General features: G+C 41.2%; 1 protein-coding gene across 1 annotated transcript in view; it reads right to left on the bottom strand.

Annotated features, from left to right (window-relative positions):
- Positions 1–1,092: 1,092 nt before the first annotated feature.
- LOC133558914 (semaphorin-4G-like) overlaps positions 1,093–26,990 on the bottom strand; it is a 69,732-nt gene continuing 43,834 nt past the window's right edge. The window contains exons 3-10 of the mRNA XM_061910076.1: positions 25,138–25,289; positions 20,833–20,895; positions 20,651–20,749; positions 16,173–16,263; positions 15,993–16,106; positions 13,591–13,751; positions 4,387–4,562; positions 1,093–1,318 (exon numbers count right to left, since the gene is read on the bottom strand). Of these exons, the coding sequence (XP_061766060.1) occupies positions 1,108–1,318; positions 4,387–4,562; positions 13,591–13,751; positions 15,993–16,106; positions 16,173–16,263; positions 20,651–20,749; positions 20,833–20,895; positions 25,138–25,289 (1,067 nt within the window). The 3' untranslated portion in view covers positions 1,093–1,107. The remainder of the gene's footprint in view (positions 1,319–4,386; positions 4,563–13,590; positions 13,752–15,992; positions 16,107–16,172; positions 16,264–20,650; positions 20,750–20,832; positions 20,896–25,137; positions 25,290–26,990) is intronic.

Genomic DNA, 26,990 nt, shown 5'->3' with positions numbered 1-26,990 from the left:
AGCAGATTTTATGTTAGAGTGTTTTACTTGTTTTAACTGTTTTGATCCTAAATGATGGAGTGCCATCTCCAGGTTGGGGAGGAGACCCTGCCCCAAGTGGAGGAGTTCAAGTACCTAGGAGTCTTGTTCACGAGTGGGGGAAGAGTGGATCGTGAGATCGACAGGCGGATCGGTGCGGCGTCTTCAGTAATGCGGACGTTGTACCGATCCGTTGTGGTGAAGAAGGAGCTGAGCCGGAAGGCAAAGCTCTCAATTTACCGCTCGATCTACGTTCCCATCCTCACCTATGGTCATGAGCTTTGGGTCATGACCGAAAGGATAAGATCACGGGTACAAGCGGCCCAAATGAGTTTCCAGGTCTCTCCCTTAGAGAGACCTGGATGAACTCAAAGTAAAGCCGCTGCTCCTCCACATGGAGAGGAGCCAGATGAGGTGGTTCGGGCATCTGGTCAGGATGCCACCAGAAGCCTCCCTAGGGAGGTGTTTAGGGCACGTCCAACCGGTAGGAGGCCACGGGGAAGACCCAGGACACGTTGGGAAGACTATGTCTCCCGGCTGGCCTGGGAACGCCTCGGGATCCCCCGGGAAGAGCTAGACGAAGTGGCTGGGGAGAGGGAAGTCTGGGCCTCCCTGCTTAGGCTGCTGCCCCCGCGACCCGACCTCGGATAAGTGGAAGATGATGGATGGATGGATGAATGGATGGATGGATGGATATATATATTATTTATTTATTTTTTTTCAGCTTTTGACTAGCTCGAGCGCTCATAAAAGCAATGGGACTCTGTCTGTGAATGGAGCTTGTAGTTACATATTATATAAATATGTAAATATTATTTAAATATGTGTATAAATATGTACATAAAGTGTTGTAATTATATTCCAACTCCGCGTTCTTCTTGGTCATCGCCGCCGCCGCCACCCCAATTTCGTGTTCTATTGGCAGATAATTTTGCTTAGTTCAAGTAAAATGTCCTTAACTTTTGTATTTTTTTTTCTTGTTTTTGAACACTAACTTTTTGCAGTGTCTAACAAATCATTTTGTATTTTTGATAGGAATTTGAAATTAGTCTTCAACGCTTTGCAGATAAAATCATTTTATATTAACATTTAAGACAGTTTTTCATGCCCTACATATTTAAATGATGCAAATAACGCGTGTGTGAGTGAGTGCACGCTTACCGTTCCAGGTCGCAGGTCTGGGATCTTTCCAGTGTACTCCTTCCAGTTAGAGTCCTGGTTCTCCATGTAAGGTCCTTGGAAGGCCTCTTGGACGTCAGACAGCGAGAAGCGACACAACGCAGACGCCTTTATGTTCTTCCTAAAAGGCAGAAGAAACACACAGCAGTGCAGGACGTCAGCCACAAAGCTAGTGTTACCATGGCGACAGTAGTAGAAGTACAGTAGATTCATGAAGTTGAAAAAAATGGGGAAACAGGACAAAAGGAAAGAAAGAAGTGAAAGGAGGGCAGAGGATGAGTGTTGTAGGAAGCAGACTACACAGTAGGAGGGGAAAAAAAGCAGGAGATAAAGTCAGAGGTGACCAGTGGGAGTTGAAAAGCTTTTAAAACAAAACATGATTCATCCACCTTGTTTACTGTTCGTATTCAATATCTTTTATAATGGCGGATAAAACCTACTTTTAAAAGTGATGCAATACATCAAGAAAAACTTGCACTGAGATAGCCGAGTAGGTAGAAACTAGAAAATTCCTGCGCTAATTTTGACGGGCCTGCTATACGTGTACTTCTGGCCGAGGGTTGCCGGAAGCCACCGTACTTATTAGATGGTGTCGAGTGTCTGAATGCGTGAGTTTTAAGTCTTACAGTACAAAAAACGAGCCACGGAGCTAGCCTAAAACAGTGGTTCTCAACCTTTTTTCAGTGATAGATAGATAGATAGTACTTTATTTATTCCGTCAGGAGAGTTCCTTCAGGAAAATTACGATTTTCAGCACAATCCCATTCAAGATCAGACAAATATTACAGGGAGACAGAACAGGATGGCTGACGGGTCTGCCGGGTTCCAGCGCCCCTTACAAAAAAGATGACATACAGGTAAACAAGGGGAGGGGGAAGAAAAAAATAGAAGATTAAAATAAAATTAAAAAATCGGTCTTAGCCTAGGCCCTGGAGTGGGGGTGCAGACTGAGGCCAAGGGGGAAAAAAAAATAAATGGTACCCCCTGTGAACCTTTTTTTAATTCAAGTACCCCCTAATTAGAGCAAAGCATTTTTGGTTGAAAAAAAGAGATAAAGAAGTAAAATACAGCACTATGTCATCAGTTTCTGATTTATTAAATTGTACAACACTGCAAAATATTGCTCATTTGTAGTGGTCTTTCTTGAAAAATTTGGAAAAAAAGGTATAAAAATAACTAAAAACTTGTTGAAAAATAAACAAGTGATTCAATTATAAATAAAGATTTCTACACATAGAAGTAATCATCAACTTAAAGTTGGGAATTGTAATAGAGATCCATCTGGTTTCATCAACTTCATTCTAAACGTTTTTTCACAAAAAACGAAATCTTTAACATCAATATTTATGGAACATGTCCACAAAAAAATCAAGCTGTCAACACTGAATATTGCATTGTTGTATTTCTTTTCACGGTTTATGAACTCACATTCATATTTTGTTGAAGTATTATTCAAATAATATATTTATAAAGGATTTTTGAATTGTTGCTATTTTTAGAATATTTAAAAAAATCTCACGTACCCCTTGGCATACCTCCCAGGCCAGCCGGGAGACATAGTCTTCCCAACGTGTCCTGGGTCTTCCCCGTGGCCTCCTACCGGTTGGACGTGCCCTAAACACCTCCCTAGGGAGGCGTTCGGGTGGCATCCTGACCAGATGCCCGAACCACCTCATCTGGCTCCTCTCCATGTGGAGGAGCAGCGGCTTTACTTTGAGTTCCTCCCGGATGGCAGAGCTTCTCACCCTATCTCTAAGGGAGAGACCTGGAAACTCATTTGGGCCGCTTGTACCCGTGATCTTATCCTTTCGGTCATGACCCAAAGCTCATGACCATAGGTGAGGATGGGAACGTAGATCGACCGGTAAATTGAGAGCTTTGCCTTCCGGCTCAGCTCCTTCTTCACCACAACGGATCGATACAACGTCCGCATTACTGAAGACGCCGCACCGATCCGCCTGTCGATCTCACGATCCACTCTTCCCTCACTCGTGAACAAGACTCCTAGGTACTTGAACTCCTCCACTTGGGGCAGGGTCTCCTCCCCAACCCGGAGACGTATATATGTACCATACACATATATACGTATATACACATATGTTTACATATACACACACACACACATATATATACATGCATACACACACACACATACATGTATATACACATATTTATATATATATATGTATAAATACACATATATACACACACATATTATATATATATATATATATATATATATATATATATATATATATATATATATATATATATATATATATATATATATATATATATATATATATATATATATATATATATATATATATATATACATATATATACACATATATATATATATAAAAGTGATTCAATTATAAATAAAGATTCCTACACATAGAAGTAATCATCATCTTAAAGTTGGGGATTGTAATAGAGATCCATCTGGATTCATCAACTTAATTCTAAACATTTCTTCACAAAAAAATACATCTTTAACATCAATATTTATGGAACATGTCCACAAAAAAATCTAGCTGTCAACACTGAATATTGCATTGTTGTATTTTTTTTCACAGTTTATGAACTTACATTCATATTTTGTTGAAGTATTATTCAATAAATATATTTATAAAGGATTTTTGAATTGTTGCTATTTTTAGAATATTTTTTAAAAAATCCCACGTACCCCTTGGCATACCTTCAAGTACCCCCATTTGAGAACCACTGCACTAAAGTATAGCTGGCAATCAAAGCCAACCCGAATTTCGGCAGATGTGTTTTTATGCGCCACAATCTGAATTAATTTCGGCATAAACCAATTGTCTCGATCGGATAGAAATTTTGATGCTCGGGTCTGAATATTCCGAAAGGCGTGTTTACATGAAGCATTTTTATTCAGGTCCGGCTTTCAATCTGATTGAATGTGTTCACGTGCACATAGCTATTGAAGCTGAATCCAGCACCAGTAGGAACTCAGTGAGAAAAGTTTGGTACAAATGGCCTTTTGACTTTGAAGCAGATTGAAATCTGCATTTTTAATCCCTGCCAGATTTTCCTTCCACAACCTTCTGCCCTCACCGTCTCGTCCTCTCTTTCATCTCGCCCCGTCTGCTACGACTGTCTCACCGCATCGACCGCCGCCTTTCATCTTGGCCGCCTTTTACAAAACCCCCGCTCGGCACTCACCAGCCCAGGCCGAAGACGCCGTAGAAGAGCGTGTCCCGCGGCGTGTCCCCGGCCATGACGAACACGCTGCGCAGCTCGTTGAAGTGGAAGTCGTACTCGGGCAGGGAGCACGTCATCCTGGCCTTGAGAAAGGATGTCCAGCGCTTTTGGAGAGTTAGGCGGCCCCCTCGGTCCCCCTGACAGTGAAAAAGAAAAAAAACGGAGACAGAAAGTGAGACAAAGAAACAACAGACGCTTGGTTTAAAAGTGGCACATGAGAAGAAGCCCCCTAAAGAGAACAGCAGATTGTAGCCGGATTGTAGTCAGCTGGAGGCGTGTCTTAATGAAATTAAACAATGGATGTCCGCTAACTTTTTGCAACTCAACGCCAAAAAAACGGAAATGCTGATTATCGGTCCTGCTAGACACCGAACTCTATTTAATAATACAACTCTAACATTTGACAACCAAACAATTAAACAAGGCGACACGGTAAAGAATCTGGGTGTTATCTTCGACCCAACTCTCTCCTTTGAGGCACACATTAAAAGCGTTACTAAAACGGCCTTCTTTCATCTCCGTAATATCGCTAAAATTCGCTCCATTCTGTCCACTAAAGACGCTGAGATCATTATCCATGCGTTTGTTACGTCTCGCCTCGACTACTGTAACGTATTATTTTCGGGTCTCCCCATGTCTAGCATTAAAAGATTACAGTTGGTACAAAATGCGGCTGCTAGACTTTTGACAAGAACAAGAAAGTTTGATCACATTACGCCTGTACTGTATATACCTTTATATACATATATACATACATATATACCTATACTGTATATACCTTTATATACATATATACATACATATATACCTATACTGGCTCACCTGCACTGGCTTCCTGTGCACTTAAGATGTGACTTTAAGGTTTTACTACTTACGTATAAAATACTACACGGTCTAGCTCCATCTTATCTTGCCGATTGTATTGTACCATATGTCCCGGCAAGAAATCTGCGTTCAAAGGACTCCGGCTTGTTAGTGATTCCCAAAGCCCAAAAAAAGTCTGCGGGCTATAGAGCATTTTCCGTTCGGGCTCCAGTACTCTGGAATGCCCTCCCGGTAACAGTTCGCGATGCCACCTCAGTAGAAGCATTTAAGTCTCACCTTAAAACTCATTTGTATACTCTAGCCTTTAAATAGACTCCCTTTTTAGACCAGTTGATCTGCCGTTTCTTTTCTTTTTCTTCTATGTCCCACTCTCCCGTGTGGAGGGGGTCCGGTCCGATCCGGTGGCCATGTACTGCTCGCCTGTGTATCGGCTGGGGACATCTCTGCGCTGCTGATCCGCCTACGCTTGGGATGGTTTCCTGCTGGCTCCGCTGTGAACGGGACTCTCGCTGCTGTGTCTTGGATCCTCTTTGGACTGGACTCTCGCGACTGTGTTGTATCCATTATGGATTGAACTTTCACAGTATCATGTTAGACCCGCTCGACATCCATTGCTTTCCTCCTCTCTAAGGTTCTCATAGTCATCATTGTCACCGACGTCCCACTGGGTCATTATTGTCACCAATGTCCCACTGGGTGTGAGTTTTCCTACCGAGGATGTCGTGGTGGTTTGTGCAGCCCTTTGAGACACTAGTGATTTAGGGCTATATAAGTAAACATTGATTGATTGATTGATTGAGATGGCACGGAAAGGCAAGAGTGTTGGTTACTACCACCTGTGCACAAGACCTCTTACTGTAACTTCATTAATCAATCAATCAATGTTTACTTATATAGCCCTAAACCACTAGTGTCTCAAAGGGCTGCACAAACCACCACGACATCCTCGGTAGGCCCACATAAGGGCAAGGAAAACTCACACCCAGTGGGACGTCGGTGACAATGATGACTATGAGAACCTTGGAAAGGAGGAAAGCAATGGATGTCGAGCGGGTCTAACATGATACTGTGAAAGTTCAATCCATAATGGATCCAACACAGTCGCGAGAGTCCAGTCCAAAGAGGATCCAAGACACAGCAGCGAGAGTCCCGTTCACAGCGGAGCCAGCAGGAAACCATCCCAAGCGTAGGCGGATCAGCAGCGCAGAGATGTCCCCAGCCGATACACAGGCAAGCAGTACATGGCCACCGGATCGGACCGGACCCCCTCCACACGGGAGAGTGGGACATAGAAGAAAAAGAAAAGAAACGGCAGATCAACTGGTCTAAAAAGGAGGTCTATTTAAAGGCTAGAGTATACAAATGAGTTTTAAGGTGAGACTTAAATGCTTCTACATCTACAGCTTCTTACTGTGAACACAGAAAGGTGGAAAGGACAGTCAGAGGTTCCTTCCTGTCCTAATTTCAACACTTTAGCATTTCAAATAAGATAAATTACTGAGGCGCGCACCTCATTAATACAGAGTGAACAATGGCCGATAATTAATGCTTCATTATTCATTTGCCCAAGACCGACAGTTTTATACGTTCCTGCTCCAGCATGGTTGTGCCTCAGAGCACCAAGCAACGTCAATTAAGGCATGTTTGGATAAGTTCTACGTAGAAGTTCAAGTTAAAGTACCAATAATTGTCAAACACACACCAGCTGTGGCGAAATTATTCTCTGCATTTCACGGTGGCAGAGGGGTTAGTGCGTCTGCCTCACAATACGAAGGTCCTGCAGTCCTGGGTTCAAATCCAGGCTCGGGATCTTTCTGTGTGGAGTTTGCATGTTCTCCCCGTGACTGCGTGGGTTCCCTCCGGGTACTCCGGCTTCCTCCCACCTCCAAAGACATACACCTGGGGATAGGTTGATTGGCAACACTAAATGGGCCCTAGTGTGTGAATGTTGTCTGTCTATCTGTGTTGGCCCTGTGATGAGGTGGCGACTTGTCCAGGGTGTACCCCGCCTTCCACCCAATTGTAGCTGAGATTGGCGCCAGCACCCCCCTCGACCACAAAAGGGAATAAGCGGTAGAAAATGGATGGATTGATTTGACCCATCATCCTTGATCGCCCCCTGGGAGGTGAGGGAAGCAGTGAGCAGCAGCGGTGGCCACGCCCGGGATATCATTTTGGTGATTTAACCCCCAATTCCAACCCTTAATGCTGAGTGCCAAACAGGAAGGTAATGGGTCCCATTTTTATAATCTTTGGTATGACTCGGGGCTTCACGGTGGCAGAGGGGTTAGTGCGTCTGCCTCACAATACGAAGGTCCTGCAGTCCTGGGTTCAAATCCAGGCTCGGGATCTTTCTGTGTGGAGTTTGCATGTTCTCCCCGTGACTGCGTGGGTTCCCTCCGGCTTCCTCCCCCCTCCAAAGACATGCACCTGGGGATAGGTTGATTGGCAACACTAAATTGGCCCTAGTGTGTGAATGTTGTCTGTCTATCTGTGTTGGCCCTGCGATGAGGTGGCGACTTGTCCAGGGTGTGCCTCGCCTTCCACCCAATTGTAGCTGAGATTGGCGCCAGCGCCCCCCGCGACCACAAAAGGGAATAAGCGGTAGAAAATGGATGGATTGATTTGACCCATCACCCTTGATCGCCCCCTGGGAGGTGAGGGGAGCAGTGAGCAGCAGCGGTGGCCACGCCCGGGATATCATTTTGGTGATTTAACCCCCGATTCCAACCCTTAATGCTGAGTGCCAAACAGGAAGGTAATGGGTCCCATTTTTGTAATCTTTGGTATGACTCGGGGCTTCACGGTGGCAGAGGGGTTAGTGCGTCTGCCTCACAATGCGAAGTTCCTGCAGTCCTGGGTTCAAATCCAGGCTCGGGATCTTTCTGTGTGGAGTTTGCATGTTCTCCCCGTGAATGCGTGGGTTCCCTCCGGGTACTCCGGCTTCCTCCCACTTCCAAAGACATGCACCTGGGGATAGGTTGATTGGCAACACTAAATTGGCCCTAGTGTGTGAATGTTGTCTGTCTATCTGTGTTGGCCCTGCGATGAGGTGGCGCCTTGTCCAGGGTGTACCCCGCCTTCCACCTAATTGTAGCTGAGATTGGCGCCAGGGCCCCCTGCGACCACAAAAGGGAATAAGCAGTAGAAAATGGATGGATTGATTTGACCCATCACCCTTGATCGCCCCCTGGGAGGTGAGGGAAGCAGTGAGCAGCAGCGGTGGCCACGCCCGGGATATCATTTTGGTGATTTAACCCCCAATTCCAACCCTTAATGCTGAGTGCCAAACAGGAAGGTAATGGGTCCCATTTTTATCATCTTTGGTATGACTCGGCTGGGGTTTGAACTCACGACCTGCAGAGGTGTACTTATAAGTGAGTGAATTATATTTATATAGCGCTTTTCTCTAGTGACTCAAAGCGCTTTACATAGTGACACCCAACATCTAAGTTACATTTAAACCAGTGTGGGTGGCACTGGGAGCAGGTGGGTAAAGTGTCTTGCCCAAGGACACAACGGCAGTGACTAGGATGGCACAAGCGGGAATCGAAGCTGCAACCCTCAAGTTGCTGGCACGGCCACTCTACCAACCGAGCTAATTTAATAGACAAATGATACTATTTGTAGTCGCGGTGGAGAGTGTCTGTGTGTGGGAGTAGGAGGGTGCACAAAACGTTTTTTTTTTCCTAGGGGGAGCGTGACAAAAAACAACAACTGAGAAGCACTGGGTTAGGGGGCCGACTCCACATTTCTAACCGTTCGCCAGCAAAGGGACCCAAAAAAAATACAATGTCAGCCACAGGGGGTTTGTGATTTGATGGAAAAAGGCATAAATCATCGACATTTGCCGATCAAATACTTTTTCATGGAAGGCGGGCGATACGGATCGTGGCCAATCGATTGGCACATCCCAACTATTCATCTTTTGTAATGGCCTGGTGTCCCAATACTTTTGTCCATATCGCGTATGGACTTATTCGCTGTCCCTATTCTTTGAAACAAAGTACCGTATTTTCAGGATTATAAGGCGCCCTTAAAAGGGAACATTATCACAATTTCAAAAGGGTTAAAAACAATAAAAATCAGTTCCCAGTGGCTTGTTGTATTTTTTTAAGTTTTTTTCCAAATTTTACCGGTCCCGGAATATCCCTAAATAAAGCTTTAAAGTGCCTTATTTTCGCTATCTTCGAAACCACTATCCATTTCCCTGTGACGTCACACAGTGCTGCCAATACAAACAACATGGCGGTTACCACAGCAAGATATAGCGACATTAGCTCGGATTCAAACTCTGATTTCAGCGGTTTAAGCGATTCAACAGATTACGCATGTATTGAAACAGATGGTCGGAGTATGGAGGCAGATAGCGAAAACGAAATTGAAGAAGAAATTGAAACTATTGAGCGAATAGCTATTGACGCTATTCGGCCATAGCGTGGGTGTACCTAATGAAGTGGCCCATAGCATGGCTGCCTTGTTAGCATTGCCGGTAAAATGTGCGGACCAAACGATCAGGACTTTCGCATCTTGTGACACTGGAGCAACTTAAATCCGTCGATTGGTAAGTGTTTGTTTCGCATAAAATGTGGGTATGTAGTTTCAAATGTACATACAGCTAGCGTAAATAGCATGTTAGCATCGATTAGCGTAGCATGTTAGCATCGATTAGCTGGCAGTCATGCCGTGACCAAATATGTCTGATTAGCACATAAGTCAACAACATCAACAAAACTCACCTTTGTGATTTCGTTGACTTAATGGTTGCAAATGCATCTGCAGGTTATCCATACATCTCTGTGCCATGTCTGTCTTAGCATCGCCGGTCAAATGTGAAGACACTCTGGTACATTCAATGGGGGTCTGGCGGCAGATTTCTTGCCAGTGGTGCAACTTGAATCCCTCCCTGTTAGTGTTGTTACACCCTCCGACAACACACCCACGATGCATGATGTCTCCAAGGTTCCAAAAAATAGTCAAAAAAACGGAAAATAACAGAGCTGAGACCCGGTGTTTGTAATGTGAAAATGAAAATGGTGGGTGTGTTACCTCGGTGACGTCACGTTCTGACGTCATCGCTAAAAGACCGATAAACAGAAAGGCGTTTAATTTGCCAAAATTCACCCATTTAGAGTTCGGAAATCGGTTAAAAAAATATATGGTCTTTTTTCTGCAACATCAAGGTATATATTGACGCTTGCATAGGTTTGGTGATAATGTTCCCCTTTTAAATCTTTTTTTTCCCTCAAAACTCGACAGTGTGCCTTATAGCCCGATACGCCTGATGTAAGGAATACGTTTGGTTGAGCCAACACATCTCAAAGCTATTTTATTTGGTGCATGGTATAATGATAAGTGTGACCAGTAGAAGGCAGTCACACAGAAGAGATACATTTAGACTGCAATATGACTCAAGTAAACAACACCAAAAGTGTATATGTTCCATTGAAAATATAGAACATTACACAGGGGGCTCAAAAATCTAACCATGTTTTAATACGACTTTGGTAAGCTATGAAGCCGCACTGCTTGATGGATTGTACTTTGCTTCAACATATAAATATTATAATGGTGTGTGTATTAGGTAAGACATTATCTGGCCGTTTTTTCGCAATGTTATGCAAAAGCAACTTTTCTTACCTTCTGGTACCTGCTGATCTGTATTTGGGATCTGCATAAGTCCTGAAAAATTGCACGCGTCCGCCCGCCTTTGTAGTCCGTGCCGGCAATGTAGTCGATAAGCTTCTTCTTTTTCTCTATCTTGTTGTTATGAGACATTCATCCTCTACTGTTGCAATTTCTAATATAAAGTAGTGTAAAGTTCTTATACTTTTCAGGAAACTCACCATGAAAGCGCTAAAACATACCGGTGTAGTGAGTTTACATTATCACCCAAATAACTTTAGTTATTAAAGAGTTCCGGTTGGACGTTTTTTTTCGCGGGAAACATTTCCAGTGTTGTTGTTTCCGGATGAGGAAATGCTGCTCTGTTATTGATTTAAGTAAAGTCTGAATGTCATTAAAACAGTTAGTTCCGTCTTTTGAAACTCCTTCCACTCCCGTCCTTGCACGCTACACCGCTACAACAAAGAAGACGCTGCCGAAAGTGAGCCACGTAAATAAGACCGCCCACAAAACAGCACATCTGGAAGCGACTGTCAGGAAGCGGCTTGAATATGATCTGTAAAACATAATCTATGCACCATTTTGACCAAAGAACCACCATTATATGTTGTGTAGACCAGTGGTTCTCAAATGGGGGTACGCGTACCCCTGGGGGTACTTGAAAGTATGCCAAGGGGTACGTGAGATTTTTTTATAAATATTCTAAAAATAGCAAAAATTCAAAAATCCTTTATAAATATATTCATTGAATAATACTTCAACAAAATATGAATGTAAGTTCATACACTTTGAAAAGAAATTCAGTGTTGACAGCTACATTTTTGTGGACATGTTCCATAAATTTTGATGTCAAAGATTTCTTTTTTTGTGAAGAAATGTTTAGAATTAAGTTCATGAATCCAGATGGATCTCTATTACAATCCCCAAAGAGGGCACTTTAAGTTGATGATTACTTCTATGTGTAGAAATCTTTATTTATAATTGAATCCGTTGTGGTGAAGAAGGAGCTGAGCTGGAAGGCAAAGCTCTCAATTTACCGGTCGATCTACGTTCCCATCCTCACCTATGGTCATGAGCTTTGGGTCATGACCGAAAGGATAAGATCACGGGTACAAGCGGCCCAAATGAGTTTCCAGGTCTCTCCCTTAGAGATAGGGTTAGAAGCTCTGCCATCCGGGAGGAACTCAAAGTAAAGCCGCTGCTCCTCCACATGGAGAGGAGCCAGATGAGGTGGTTCGGGCATCTGGTCAGGATGCCACCCGAACGCCTCCCTAGGGAGGTGTTTAGGGCACGTCCAACCGGTAGGAAGACCCAGGACACGTTGGGAAGACTATGTCTCCCGGCTGGCCTGGGAGCGCCTCGGGATCCCCCGGGAAGAGCTAGACGAAGTGTCTGGGGAGAGGGAAGTCTGGGCTTCCCTGCTTAGTCTGTTGCCCCCGCGACCCGACCTCGGATAAGCGGAAGATGATGGATGGATGGATGTTTATTTTTCAACAAGTTTTTTGTTATTTTTATATCTTTTTTTCCAAATAGTTCAAGAGAGACAACTACAAATGAGCAATATTTTGCACTTTTATACAATTTGGTAAATCAGAAACTGATGACATTGTGCTGTAATTTACTTCTTTATCTCTTTTTTTATAACCAAAAATGATTTGCTCTGATTAGGGGGTACTTGAATTAAAAAAAATTTCACATGGGTGCGGCGTCTTCAGTAATGCGGACGTTGTACCGATCCGTTGTGGTGAAGAAGGAGCTGAGCCGGAAGGCAAAGCTCTCAATTTACCGGTCGATCAACGTTCCCATCCTCACCTATGGTCATGAGCTTTGGGTCATGACCGAAATGATAAGATCACGGGTACAAGCGACCGAAATGAGGTGTTTAGGGCACGTCCAACCGGTAGGAGGCCACGGGGAAGACCCAGGACACGTTGGGAAGACTATGTCTCCCGGCTGGCCTGGGAACGCCTCGGGATCCCCCGGGAAGAGCTAGACGAAGTGGCTGGGGAGAGGGAAGTCTGGGTTTCCCTGCTTAGGCTGTTGCCCCCGCGACCCGACCTCGGATAAGCGGAAGATGATGGATGGATGGATGTTTATTTTTCAACAAATTTTTTGTTATTTCTATATCTTTTTTTCCCCAAATAGTTCAAGAAAGACAACTAAAAATGAGCAATATTTTGCTCATTTATACAATTTGATGAATCAGAAACTGATGACATAGTGCTGTATTTTACATCTTTATCTCTTTTTTTTCAACCAAAAATGATTTGCTCTGATTAGGGGGTACTTGAATTAAAAAAAATGTTCACAGGGGGTACATCACTGAATAAAAAGGTTGAGAACCACTGGTGTAGACCACAAGGAAGTGTTTTACATGTAGAAAAAAATTAATAATATAATGCGCCCTATAATCTGGTGCACCCGATATATGAAAAAAGATAATAGTAAAAAAAAATAGAGCATTCATCAGCAGAGTGCCTTATAATCCGGTGCGCCCTATGTTCCGGAAAATACGGTAAGCATCAAGTGTAAATAAGTGCCAGCATTAGAAGTTAACATCCTGTCAGCGTGGATCCACCCTCTATCCTTTCAAGCTACAAGACATTTATCCGCCACAAACGCTCCTCTAATCGGCTTTGTAACCACTACCTTCCATCATCTTTTACGGTACGGCCCCACAACGGACATTAATCCAGTCTCTCTCCACCCTCTCACCTTGCAAATCCGTGCCACTCGCGCCACCCTGCCGTGGGTGGAGGTGCCCGTCTGCTCCAGGCTCCCCTCGGTGAAGAAGTAGTAGATCTTGTCGTCGTCGCCCGCGCTGCTGCTGCTGCTCAAGCTCTCCCTCACCAACGCCGAGCCCACAAAGCTGGCTTCTGTAATGAAGAGAATCCCTCGCTTTGAATTGGATGTTCATTAACGCTTTTAGAAATTCTTCATCACGCTTCAAGAAAAAGATGCAGCGCTTCAATTCCCAAAAATGCTTTAGGAGAACGTGTAATACAGGGGTCAGCAACCTTTTTGAAAGCAAGAGCTACTTCTTGGGTACTGATTAATGCGAAGGGCTACCAGTTTGATACACACTTCAATAAATTGCCAGAAATAGCCAATTTGCTCAATTTACCTTTAATAAATAAATCTCTATATATAAAAAAATGGGTATTTCCGTCATTCCGTCGTACATTTATTTTCCTTTTACAGAAAGTTTTTTGTATAGAGAATAAATGATGAAAAAAACACTTAATTGAGCGGTTTAAAAAAGGAAAAAAACACAAAAAAATGAAAATTAAATTTTGAAACAAAGTTTATTTTCTTTAAAATTCAAAATCCAACCGAAAAAAATGGAGAAAAACTAGCCAATTCGAATCTTTTTGAAAAAAATTAAAAAAAGAATTTATGGATCATCATTAGTAATTTTATCTGATTAACATCAATTTTAGAATTTTGATGACATGTTTTAAATAGGTTAAAATCCAATCTGCACTTTGTTATAATATATAAAAAATTGGACCAAGCTATATTTCTAACAAAGACAAATCATTGTTTATTCTAGATTTTCCAGAACAAAATTTTTTAAAAGAAATTCAAAAGACTTTGAAATAAGATTTAAATTTGATTCTACAGATTTTCTAGATTTGCCAGAATATTTTTATTTTTTATTTTAATCATAATAAGTTTGAAGAAATATTTCACAAATATTCTTCTTTGAAAAAACAGAAGCTAAAATGAAGAATTAAATTCAAATGTATCTATTATTCTTTACAGTAAAAACATATTAAAATACTTGAACATTGATTTAAATTGTCAGGAAAGAGGAGGAAGGAATTTAAAAGGTAAAAGTGTTTAAAAATCCTAAAATAATTTTTAAGGTTGTATTTTTTTCTCTAAAATTGTCTTTCTGAAAGATATAAGAAGCAAAGTAAAAAAAAGAAATGCCCATCCATCCATCCATTTTCTAGCGCTTATTCCCTTTCGGGGTGGCGGGGGGCGCTGGCGCCTATCTCAGCTACAATCGGGTGGAAGGCGGGGTACACCCTGGACAAGTCGCCACCTCATCGCAGGGCCAACACAGATAGACAGACAACATTCACATTCAAATGAATTTATTTAAACAAGTGAAGACCAAGTCTTCAAAATATTTTCTTGGATTTTCAAATTCTATTTGATTTCTGTCTTTCTTATAATTAAAAATCTCGAGCAAAGCGAGACCAGCTTGCTAGTAAATAAATACAATTTAAAAAACAGAAGCTAAAATGAAGAATTAAATTAAAATGTATCTATTATTCTTTACAATAAAAACATATTAAAATACTTGAACATTGATTTAAATTGTCAGGAAAGAGGAGGAAGGAATTTAAAAGGTAAAAGTGTTTAAAAATCCTAAAATAATTTTTAAGGTTGTATTTTTTTTCTCTAAAATTGTCTTTCTGAAAGATATAACAAGCAAAGTAAAAAAAGAAATGCCCATCCATCCATCCATTTTCTACCGCTTATTCCCTTTCGGGGTGGCGGGGGGCGCTGGCGCCTATCTCAGCTACAATCGGGCGGAAGGCAGGGTACACCCTGGACAAGTCGCCACCTCATCGCAGGGCCAACACAGATAGACAGACAACATTCACACACTAGGGCCCATTTAGTGTTGCCAATCAACCTATCCCCAGGTGCATGTCTTTGGAGGTGGGAGGAAGCCGGAGTACCCGGAGGGAACCCACGCAGTCACGGGGAGAACATGCAAACTCCACACAGAAAGATCCCGAGCCTGGATTTGAACCCAGGACTGCAGGACCTTCGTATTGTGAGGCAGACGCACTAACCCCTCTGCCACCGTGAAGCCTTCACACTCAAATGAATTTATTTAAATAAGTGAAGACCAAGTCTTCAAAATATTTTCTTGGATTTTCAAATTCTATTTGATTTCTGTCTTTCTTAGAATTAAAAATGTCGAGCAAAGCGAGACCAGCTTGCTAGAAAATAAATACAATTAAAAAAATTGAGGCAGCTCACTGGTAAGTGCTGCTACCCGGGCACCACGTTGGTGACCCCTGGTGTAATCGGAGCAGTACAAGCTTTTCACTAAAAAATAAATTTGCTGATATTAATATTCTCCATTTTCCTACCGTTCAACCATCGCGTGGGCGCGTCCTCCGTCTTGAGCGTTGGAGACGGAGAGTTTCGGCGGATGTCTGGGAAGCTTCTAAACTCGTACTGGGAAGCGGTGTACATCTCCTGGTCTGGAGAGGAGGTAGAGTCATTTATATTTCTCTGAACTTCTGTGGAGGAAGAGTGATGGTCCTTGCCTACGATGATGCCGGTGTAGCCCGTCTTTGGGCCGTACGGACATTTGTCTCTGCCCTCTTCAGGTGAAGACATCACAAATCTCTCAGCATCCTATAACAGGACGTGTGAGGAGTTAGCCTTAAAATACCACATTGATAAATACAAACTGCACTGTTTGGCGGCCAAGCACAGATTAAATTAACTAATTCATTGAATTCATCGCCGTTTTACAATCTGAGTTTTTCGAGGTACAATCTGCGTCATAGAACCAATTTAATTCAGATTGAGGCAAATGCCACAAAAAAATTATTAAAAATATTTGTAACTTTTTTTTGTTTTTTACTATTTTTAAATCAACCTAAGTACAAATAAAAACATGGGAAATGTTTATTTTCACCATTTTTACCATTTAAATGCCCATTTATCAAAACAAATGAATATATTTTTGTTTTGTTTTCTCCTATGTCCCCCCCTCCCTTGTGGAGGGGGTCCGGTCCGATGACCATGGATGAAGTACTGGCTGTCCAGAGTCGAGACCCAGGATGGACCGCTCGCCTGTATCGGTTGGGGACATCTCTACGCTGCTGATCCGCTTGAGATGGTTTCCTGTGGACGGGACTCTCGCTGCTGTCTTGGAGCCACTATGGATTGAACTTTCACAGTATCATGTTAGACCCGCTCGACATCCATTGCTTTCGGTCCCCTAGAGGGGGAGGTTGCCCACATCTGAGGTCCTCTCCAAGGTTTCTCATAGTCAGCATTGTCACTGGCGTCCCACTGGATGTGAATTCTCCCTGCCCACTGGGTGTGAGTTTTCCTTGCCCTTTTGTGGGTTCTTCCGAGGATGTTGTAGTCGTAATGATTTGTGCAGTCCTTTGAGACATTTGTGATTTGGGGCTATATAAATAAACATTGATTGATTGATTGATTGATTTTGTGAAAACACATAAGATTTGGCATTTTCCAATTTCCATATAATACATGTTGAATAAATATACTTCATAAATAAACACATAAGATTAGAAATACTACTAATATTTATACATAATAATAATAATAATAATAATAACAGTATTTTTCTCCGAAATTAGTGAATTTTTTTTTGTATTTATATAGCGCTTTTCTCAAGTGACTCAAAGCGCTTTACATAGTGAAACCCAATATCTAAGCTACATTTAAACCAGTGTGGGTGGCACTGGGAGCAGGTGGGTAAAGTGTCTTGCCCAAGGACAAAACGGCAGTGACTAGGATGGCACAAGCGGGAATCGAACCTGCAACCCTCAAGTTGCTGGCACGGCCACTCTATCAACTGAGCTATGCCGCCCCTTAATACCGTATGATTAAAAATAGGGTTATAATGGGGCTAAGTGGGGACATGTTTGTCCTTGCTGGTGGAAGTCGGGTTTAAATGAATTCCCAGCATATGATTGACAAACAAAGACATTTCAAAATGGACTTTTGTTGTTCAACATGAAAAAATCAGTTTAGGAGAAAAAAATCGTAGGGATTAAGAGCACCAAAATGATGGCCAAAAAGGAGCAAAAAATTCCTAAAATGACAAAAAAGACTTACATGTAATAATTAACTTTTAATCTGTTGGTTGCTCTTTTTTTTAAATATTTCCTGAAATTTTTGTTTTTATTTTTGAATCCAAAGACATGTTAAAGGGGAACTACACTTTTTTTTTGCCTATCATTCACAATCATTATGAGAGAATTGACAAGAGTCTGATTTGTTAGTTTTTTGGGGCATTCTAAATATTAAATGAATGTAATCAAAAGTTTGCTTACAGGAGCAGTGAACATCCACCTACAAAGACATCCAAACACTTCCATTGAGGTTTTATATACATGATGTAAGTATGTGTAATGTAGTTACAGGCACATTTATAATAACATTTAATATTTCGCAATAATTTCAAAAACGCATTACAATGTTTGCTTTATTTTTCTTCATCACCGATTATAACTGACTGTATACTTCATGAGAGCCAACAAGCATAATAAAATATCACTTACTGGGCAAGGTTTGTTGTCATTAGAACGCCGATTGCTAGGATGTCCATATATTCACATTTAGATGAAGAAAAAGGGAGGGGGGTTAAGGGGACAATCATTTCTTCGTGTCGTCCTCGTCAGTTTCGGGTCCTAAATGGCTGTCAAAGTGTACCAACTTGTCGGAATACCTACTCAGACGTCTCATGTCTAGGTGTGATGCATGATTTATGATTTAGAGTAAACTCATAGGGAGCAGGGAAGCGAGGAAGCAGCAGACCACTCCATGATGTAAACATAAGGACACACGGAAGTGATCACGCCGCCGCTATAAATAGTTCACCTGCGTTAGAGCTTTTAATAACAATATCACCAATACTTGGTTTAATGCTTGAATTACAAAATGTAAATGGAGTATATTTGGCTTTTTTTGAATGATTATTTATTGGACTTTATGGGCGAAATAGGACATTTATTTACAAGTTAAAATGCTTTTTAAAAATATCCCTCCGTCGTTATGTCTTTCATAATGATTGTGAACGATAGGCAAAATTTAAAAAAAACATGCAGTTCCCGTTGAAGTCAAGTCATTATAACATTGCTGAAACAACTACACCAGGGGTGCTCATTACGTCGATCGCGATCGACTGGTCGATCTCGGAGGGTGTGTCAGTCGATCTCAAGCCAGGCATTAAAAAATAGACATAAAAATGAGCAATCATCAATCATACCAAGACTTCACTTTCGTCAGTTGTTTGACATTCTCGGCACCCGAGGATCTTGTGAGATGACGCTGGCTGCTGCCAGCTCATATTTAAGAAAAAAATCACTAACAGGGCGGACGCAAAGAAACACATTTTATTTCTAGAGACTCCGTACCTACTGTCAAAACTCTAAAGACCGACTGCACACTTCCTGTCTTCACCATAAAAGACCTGTTTCATCCTGCCTGTGCTAACAAAATAAGAGTCTCAGAAAGCTCGCAAGCTACGGAGTTTGATGCAATGTATTTCTCCCCCGCCCTCAGCGACCGCTTTCTCACTTGCTTGCCCACCCGCACACTCACCTACTGCCAGACATTAAAGGGCCACACACATATGCTACTCTCATAACAAAGTGTTTAAAAACCAGTATGCAAGTTGGACAAATGAGATGCCAAATCCAACCACTTTCATGTGGTATTGTACAGAAAGGACAACTTTTTTTCTCCTCCATTTGAAAATGTGGGCGTTATCATCATTACTGTCTGATTCCAATCAATGCAAGTCATCAGAATCAGGTAATACACCAACTTATATTCTTGTCTTTGTGAAAGAAAGACATCTATATGTGTTACACATGCTTGTATTATCATTAAACACCATTAACTTGTTAACAAAAATGTCTCTTTCATAAATAAATAAATATAAATTATAAATAGGAATGAGGTAGATCTCCTCGACTCGGTCAATTGAAAAGTAGCTCGCCTGCAGAAAAAGTGTGAGCGCCCCTGAACTACACCGTACTTTTGCATTGGTTTAAACATATCCACATAACTATGTTCAGACACTTTATGTAAATGTATTTAGATTATCAACCAATCAATCAATGTTTATTTATATAGCCCTAAATCACAACTGTCTCAAAGGACTGCACAAACCATTACGACTGCGAGATCCTCGGAAGAACCCACAAAAGGGCAAGGAATACTCACACCCAGATTATATCTGTCTATTACCTGAACGCTTCTATGTTAGCTACCTCTTTGTTTATAATATATATTTTCTGCTGGATCTACTCTCTATTTTATGCTGCCCTTTTGCTGCAGCTGTTACATATACTGTAATATTGTACATGGTAATTGGGACTTGTTATATATTGTATATCCATCCATCCATCCATTTTCTACCGCTTATTCCCTTTCGGGGTCGCGGGGGGCGCTGGCGCCTATCTCAGCTACAATCGGGCGGAAGGCGGTGTACACCCTGGACAAGTCGCCACCTCATCGCAGGGCCAACACAGATAGACAGACAACATTCACACACTAGGGCCAATTTAGTGTTGCCAATCAACCTATCCCCAGGTGCATGTCTTTGGAAGTGGGAGGAAGCCGGAGTACCCGGAGGGAACCCACGCAGTCACGGGGAGAACATGCAAACTCCACACAGAAAGATCCCGAGCCTGGATTTGAACCCAGGACTGCAGGACCTTCGTATTGTGAGGCAGACGCACTAACCCCTCTGCCACCGTGAATATTATACAAAAATATAATATAAAATAAATCAGTATATAGTATACGTAATATGCAAATATTGCATATATGTTATATTTTATATTGCTACTGTTGTACATTTTTTGTCTACTTTACACCTTTTGTTTTTGCCCTCTTTTTGTGCCCTTGTGTGCATTCTCCTTTCCATCCTTTGTAACCGAGCTACTGTGTGGAACAATTTCCCTTGTGGATCAATAGAGTGTGTCTAAGTCTAAAAGGTAAAAATGCTTGAGTGACAAAAGGTCAAACCTACTATATATGCACACATGGGACTGAAGGCGTGAGTCCCGCACATGTAAAGATGTGTGGAGTTGAACCTCTGCAGGAAGCGGATGTGATTAAAACACTCCGTCTGGAAGGGCAGGAGAAAAATAAACATGTTTAGTGAGGACATCAAAGCAAAGGGAGTAAAAGATGGAAATGTTAAAAGCCCACCTTGTTGTCTTTTCCCTTGAGAAGACACTGACGTTTCTGCTCCGGAGAGGCCTCCCACTCAATCTGACATAATACAATGTATATCTAGTCACACAAAACCCAAAACCAGTAAAGTTGGCACATTGTCCATCCATCCATTTTCTACCGCTTATTCCCTTTTGGGGTGGCGGGGGGCGCTGGCGCCTATCTCAGCTACACATTGTGTAAATCGTAAATACAAACACAATACAATGATTTGCAAATCCTTTACAACTTATATTCAACTGAATAGACTACAAATACAAGACATTTAATGTTCAAATTTAGAAAAGATATATATGTTTTTTGCAAATAATCATTAACTTAGAATTTAATGGCAGCAACACTTTGCAAAAAAGTTGGCACAGGGCACATTTCTACCACTGTGTTACATCACCTTTCCTTTTAACAACACTCAGTAAACGTTTGGGAACTGAGGAGACTATTTTTTTAAAGCTTTTCAGGTGGAATTATTTCCCATTCTTGCTTAAAGTACAGCTTAAGTTGTTCAACAGTCCGGGGTCTCCGTTGTGGTATTTTACGCTTCATAATGCGCCACACATGGCAGGCCAGTCTAGTACTCTTTTACTCCGAAGCCACGCTGTTGTAACACGTGCAGAATGTGGCTTGGCATTGTCTTGCTGAAATAAGCAGGGGCGTCCATGAAAAAGAAGGCGCTTAGATGGCAGTATACGTTGTTCCAAAACCTGTATGTACCTTTCAGCATTAATGGTGCCTTCACAGATGTGTAAATTACCCATGCCTTGGGCAATAATACACCCCCATACCATCACAGACGCTGGCTTTTGAACTTGTGCGCCTATAACAGTCCGCATGGCTCTTTTCCTCTTTGGTCCGGAGGACACGACGTCCACAGTTTCCAAAAACTATTTGAAATGTGGACTCGTCAGACAACTTTTGTACTTTGCATCAATCCATCTTAGATGAGCTCGGGCCCAGCGAAGCCAGTTGCATTTCTGGGTGTTGTTGATAAATGCCTTTCGCTTTGTGTAGTACAGTTTTACTTGCACTTACAGATGTAGGAATTAACTGCCATTACTGACAGTGGTTTTCCTGACCCATGTGGTGATATCCTCTACAAAAACCAACATCGATGTGATGTCGGTTTTTGATGCAGTACTGCCTAAAGTATCGAAGGTCACGGGCCTTGCCGCTTACGTGGAGTGATTTTCTCCAGAAACTTTTGATGATATTACGGACTGTAGAATTGAAATCCCTAAATTCCTTGCAATAGTTTGTTGAGAAAAGTTGTTCTTAAACTGTTCGACAATTGTGAATGACTGAGCTTTTCAGGGAAGCTGCTTTTATACCCAATCATTGGCACCCGCCTATTCTCAACTTGTGGGATGTTCGAATAAGTGTTTGATGAGCATTCCTCAACTTTCTCAGCCTTTTTTTGCCACTTGTGCCAGCTTTTTTTAAAACATGTTGCAGGCATCAAATTACAAAAAAATAAAAAAGTATACCATTTTGAACGTTAAATATCTTGTCTTTGCAGTGTATCTAATTGAACATAGGTTGAAAAAGATTTTTTTTAATTTAGTATTTACAGGACATGCCAACTTCACTGGTTTTGATTTTATATATCACTGATTTTTGGGGGGTGGGAGGGGTTATATTACTCAAATATCAACTAGAAACTGACTTTTAAGGTCATTTACAGCTGTAAATCATGAATGTTAATTAAACCATCCATACTGCGGATTTGATTTGTATCTACTGTAATCATTGCTTTCCAGAGGTGGGTAGTAACGCGCTACATTTACTCCGTTACATCTACTTGAGTAACTTTTGGGATAAATTGTACTTCTAAGAGTAGTTTTTATGCAACATACTTTTACTTTTACTCGAGTATATCTATAGAGAAGAAACGCTACTTTTACTCCGCTCCATTTATGTACAATCAGCTTGTTACTCGCTACTTTTTTTATCGATCTGTTAATGCACGCTTTGTTTGTTTTGATTTTGTCAGACATGCATTCAAAGTAGGAACTACGCATGCCTGCGTTTCACCAATCAAATGCAGTCACTGGTGATGTTGGACCAATCAAACAAAACCAGGCGGTCACATGACTGTCACACGTCGAATCCGACCTAAAAAAGTTGAAAAACTTATTGGGGTGTTACCATTTAGTGGTTTATTGTGTGGAATATGTACTGTACTGTGCAATCTACTAATAAAAGTTTCAATCAATCAATCAAAAGTGTAAAGGAAAAAATACACTTTATTTCAACTGTACTTCACGTCAAAAGCCTAAAGACTGATCGCACAGTTCCTGTCTTCACAATAAAAGCGCCGCTCCATCGCGCCTGCGCTAACAAAATAAGAGTCTCCGAAAGCCAGCGCAAACAAGCTAGCAAGCTACGCAGTTTGCCGCCAATGTATTTCTTGTAAAGTGTATAAAAACGAATATGGAAGCTGGACAGATAAGATGCCAAAAACCAACGACTTTCATGTGGTATTAGACAGAAAAGAGGAACTTTTTTTCTCCTCCATTTGAAAATGTGGACATTATCAGCACTATACTGTCATTACTGTCTGATTCCAATCAATGCAAGTCATCAGAATCAGGTAATACACCAACTTATATTCTTGTCTTCATGAAAGATAGGAATCTATATGTTAAACATGCATGTATATTCATTAAAACACCTTTAACATGTAAACTAAAACTGCAAAATAAATAACTAAATTTTATACTGTATATATATATGTGTGTGTGTATGTATATATGAGGTAGATCACCTCGACTTGGTCATTTATTAAGTAATTGATTAATGTTGAAAAACTTATTGGGGTGTTCCCATTTAGTGGTTTATTGTGCGGAATATGTACTGTACTGTGCAATCTACTAATAAAAGTTTCAATCAATCAATCAAAAGTGTAAAGGAAAAAATACACTTTTTATTTCAACCGTACTTCCCGTCAAAAAGCCTAAAGACTGATCGCACAGTTCCTGGCTTCACAATAAAAGCGCCGCTCCATCGCGCCTGCGTTAACAAAATAAGAGTCTCCGAAAGCCAGCGCAAACAAGCTAGCAAGCTACGGAGTTTGCCGCCAATGTATTTCTTGTCAAGTGTATAAAAACGAATATGGAAGCTGGACAAATAAGATGCCAAAAATCAACGACTTTCATGTGGTATTAGACAGAAAAGAGGAACTTTTTTTCTCCTCCATTTGAAAATGTGGACATTATCAGCAATACTGTCTGATTCCAATCAATGCAAGTCATCAGAATCAGGTAATACACCAACTTATATTCTTGTCTTCATGAAAGATAGGAATCTATATGTTAAACATGCATGTATATTCATTAAAACACCTTTAACATGTAAACTAAAACTGCAAAATAAATAACTAAATTTTATACTGTATATATAAATGTATGTGTATATATATATATATATATGATATGTGTGTGTATATATATATGAGGTAGATCACCTCAACTTGGTCATTTATTAAGTAATTGATTAACGTTGAAAAACTTATTGGGGTGTTACCATTTAGTGGTCAATTGTACGGAATATGTACTGTACTGTGCAATCTACTAATAAAAGTTTCAATCAATCAATCAATCAATCAATCAATCAATCGATGAATGCCTACTGAACCTATGGTGCTGTTAAGTCATTGTGGCTCAATTTGCCTTAATTTTTTTAATTTTAATGTATTATTATTTAATATATATTATTGTTTTAGTTGCTTAAGAGATATTTCTCGCTATGAATTTGCTCATTGCTATTTTTATGTTTTTTTGCATTACTTGTTGCCGTAATCATTAAACAAACAGGTTACTCATCAGTTACTCAGCACTTGAGTAGTTTTTTCACAACATACTTTTTACTTTTACTCAAGTAAATATTTGGGTGGCTACTCCTTACTTTTACTTGAGTAATACATCTCTAAAGTAACAGTACTTCTACTTGTGTACAATTTCTGGCTACTCTACCCACCTCTGTTGATTTCTTATTCTTGTTCGCAGTGCTGTACTGTATCCATTTGGAGTCAAGCATGATTGTGATAAACACGGGCAAGATTGTTTGAGGCACATCATGCTAATTGATGCAAGTGTCAACCCTCTTCAATATTCAAGTGTTGTTTTCTGTGAATTCTAAATGGACCCGAGGACTTAATAATTTTCAACGTCAAACCTAAAATAGACCCCGCGCGGTGGAATGCAAAATGAAGCCCGATGGAGAGTAAAAATACTTTTTTTCCCCATGACGGAAGGTGCGTCAACACGGGCAAACAAACACACTCACGGTGAGAGCAGAGGCGGTGGAGATGTCAGAGGCGTCGAGCGCAAACACGGCCCCGCGGGCCCCGACGTAGAGGCGCTGCTCACCCTCAGCCTCCAGCAACATGGCGCTGTAGTTGACGACGGAGGAGCGGAAACGCCTGCAGCCATGGAGACCTGGGAGGGCAGAATCATCACTTATTCACACTTATTCAAGGAGCTGCACTGCAATGCCACACTTTCTATGGTTGCTAATCGGGATGGGCGGTATAGCCTACAGCAGGGGTGCCCACACTTTTTCTGCAGGCGAGCTACTTTTCAATTGACCAACTCGAGGGGATCTACCTCATTTATATATATCATTTATATTTATTTATTTATGAAAGAGACATTTTTGTAAACAAGTTAAATGTGTTTAATGATAATACAAGCATGTGTAACACATATAGATGTCTTTCTTTCACAAAGACAAGAATATAAGTTGGTGTATTACCTGATTCTGATGACTTGCATTGATTGGAATCAGACAGTAATGATGATAACGCCCACATTTTCAAATGGAGGAGAAAAAAAGTTGTCCTTTCTGTACAATACCACATGAAAGTGGTTGGTTTTTGGCATCTAATTCATCCAGCTTCCATACACTTTACAAGAAAAACATTGGCGGCAAATTCCGTAGCTTGCTTGATTGACATTCACGGCACCCGAGGGTCTTGTGAGATGACGCTGGCTGCTGCCAGTTCATTATTATGAAAAAATGACAGAGAGGAAGGCGAGAAACACTTTTTATTTCAACAGACTTTCGCGCCGTCCTTTCCGTCAAAACTCTAAAGGCCGACTGCACATTTCCTATCTTCACAATAAAAGCCCTGCTTCATGCTGCCTGCGCTAACAAAATAAGGGTCTCGGAAAGCTGGCGTGCACAAGTGATGTGCACGCCAGCTTTCTGAGGGATCGCTTGTGCACGCCAGTTTCCCGAGACTCTGTATTTAGTTAGCGCAGGCAGCATGAAGCAGGGCTTTTATTGTGAAGATAGGAAATGTGCAGTCGGCCTTTAGAGTTTTGACGGAAGGTACGGCGCGAGAGTCTGTTGAAATAAAAAGTGTTTCTCGGCTTGCTCTCGGTCATTTTTCATAATAATGATCTTGCAGCAGCCAGCGTCATCTCACAAGACCCTCCGGTACCGTGAATGTCATTTAAGTGACGTCTTGGTGAAGATTGATGATCACTCATTTTTAGGTCTATTTTTTTTAAAAGCCTGGCTGGAGATCGACTGACACACCCCCCGCGGTCGACTGGTAGCTCGCCATCGACGTAATGGGCACCCCTGGCCTACAATATATATGGCAATATACACAGCAGCCTCTTGCGATAACATTATATGCTGCATCATTACTGTATTATACTGTACATTACTTGCTATGTACGGTAAATGATAATAGTTTCATTTCAAAACAGCTCTACGAAGGCTTCTAATTCAGCTGCAGACATATGCGGTAACATATTACATCGTTTCCGGTTTGCTGTGTTTTCTCCTCATTAATAGTTGTTTACTTTTTTTGTAACATGGTTCTAATATCGCTTCTGTTAATATGTTAAATGCAATAAGCACTTACTGTATTCTTCTGTTGTTTGGATAGTTTTGGGTGATACTGCAAATTTGGGTATCAATCCAACACAAAGTAGTTATAGTGGCAGCATTGGTCATACTAATACAGACACTACAAATTTGCAGTCCATTTATGTTTTTGTGATTTAATTCCAAATGCTTTTTTTGTTTTTTGTTAAAAATGGGATGGGGTTTTTGGAGACTTTCTCATCACAATTAAAATCAGACATAGTCCAATGGCTGTGTAACAATATAAATATTTTTAATTA

This window comes from Nerophis ophidion, linkage group LG09 (assembly GCF_033978795.1).
Source record: "Nerophis ophidion isolate RoL-2023_Sa linkage group LG09, RoL_Noph_v1.0, whole genome shotgun sequence".
NCBI classification, from domain to species: domain Eukaryota; kingdom Metazoa; phylum Chordata; class Actinopteri; order Syngnathiformes; family Syngnathidae; genus Nerophis; species Nerophis ophidion.
Note: the sequence above shows the minus strand (reverse complement) of the source record. Positions and strands in the feature narration are given on the sequence as shown.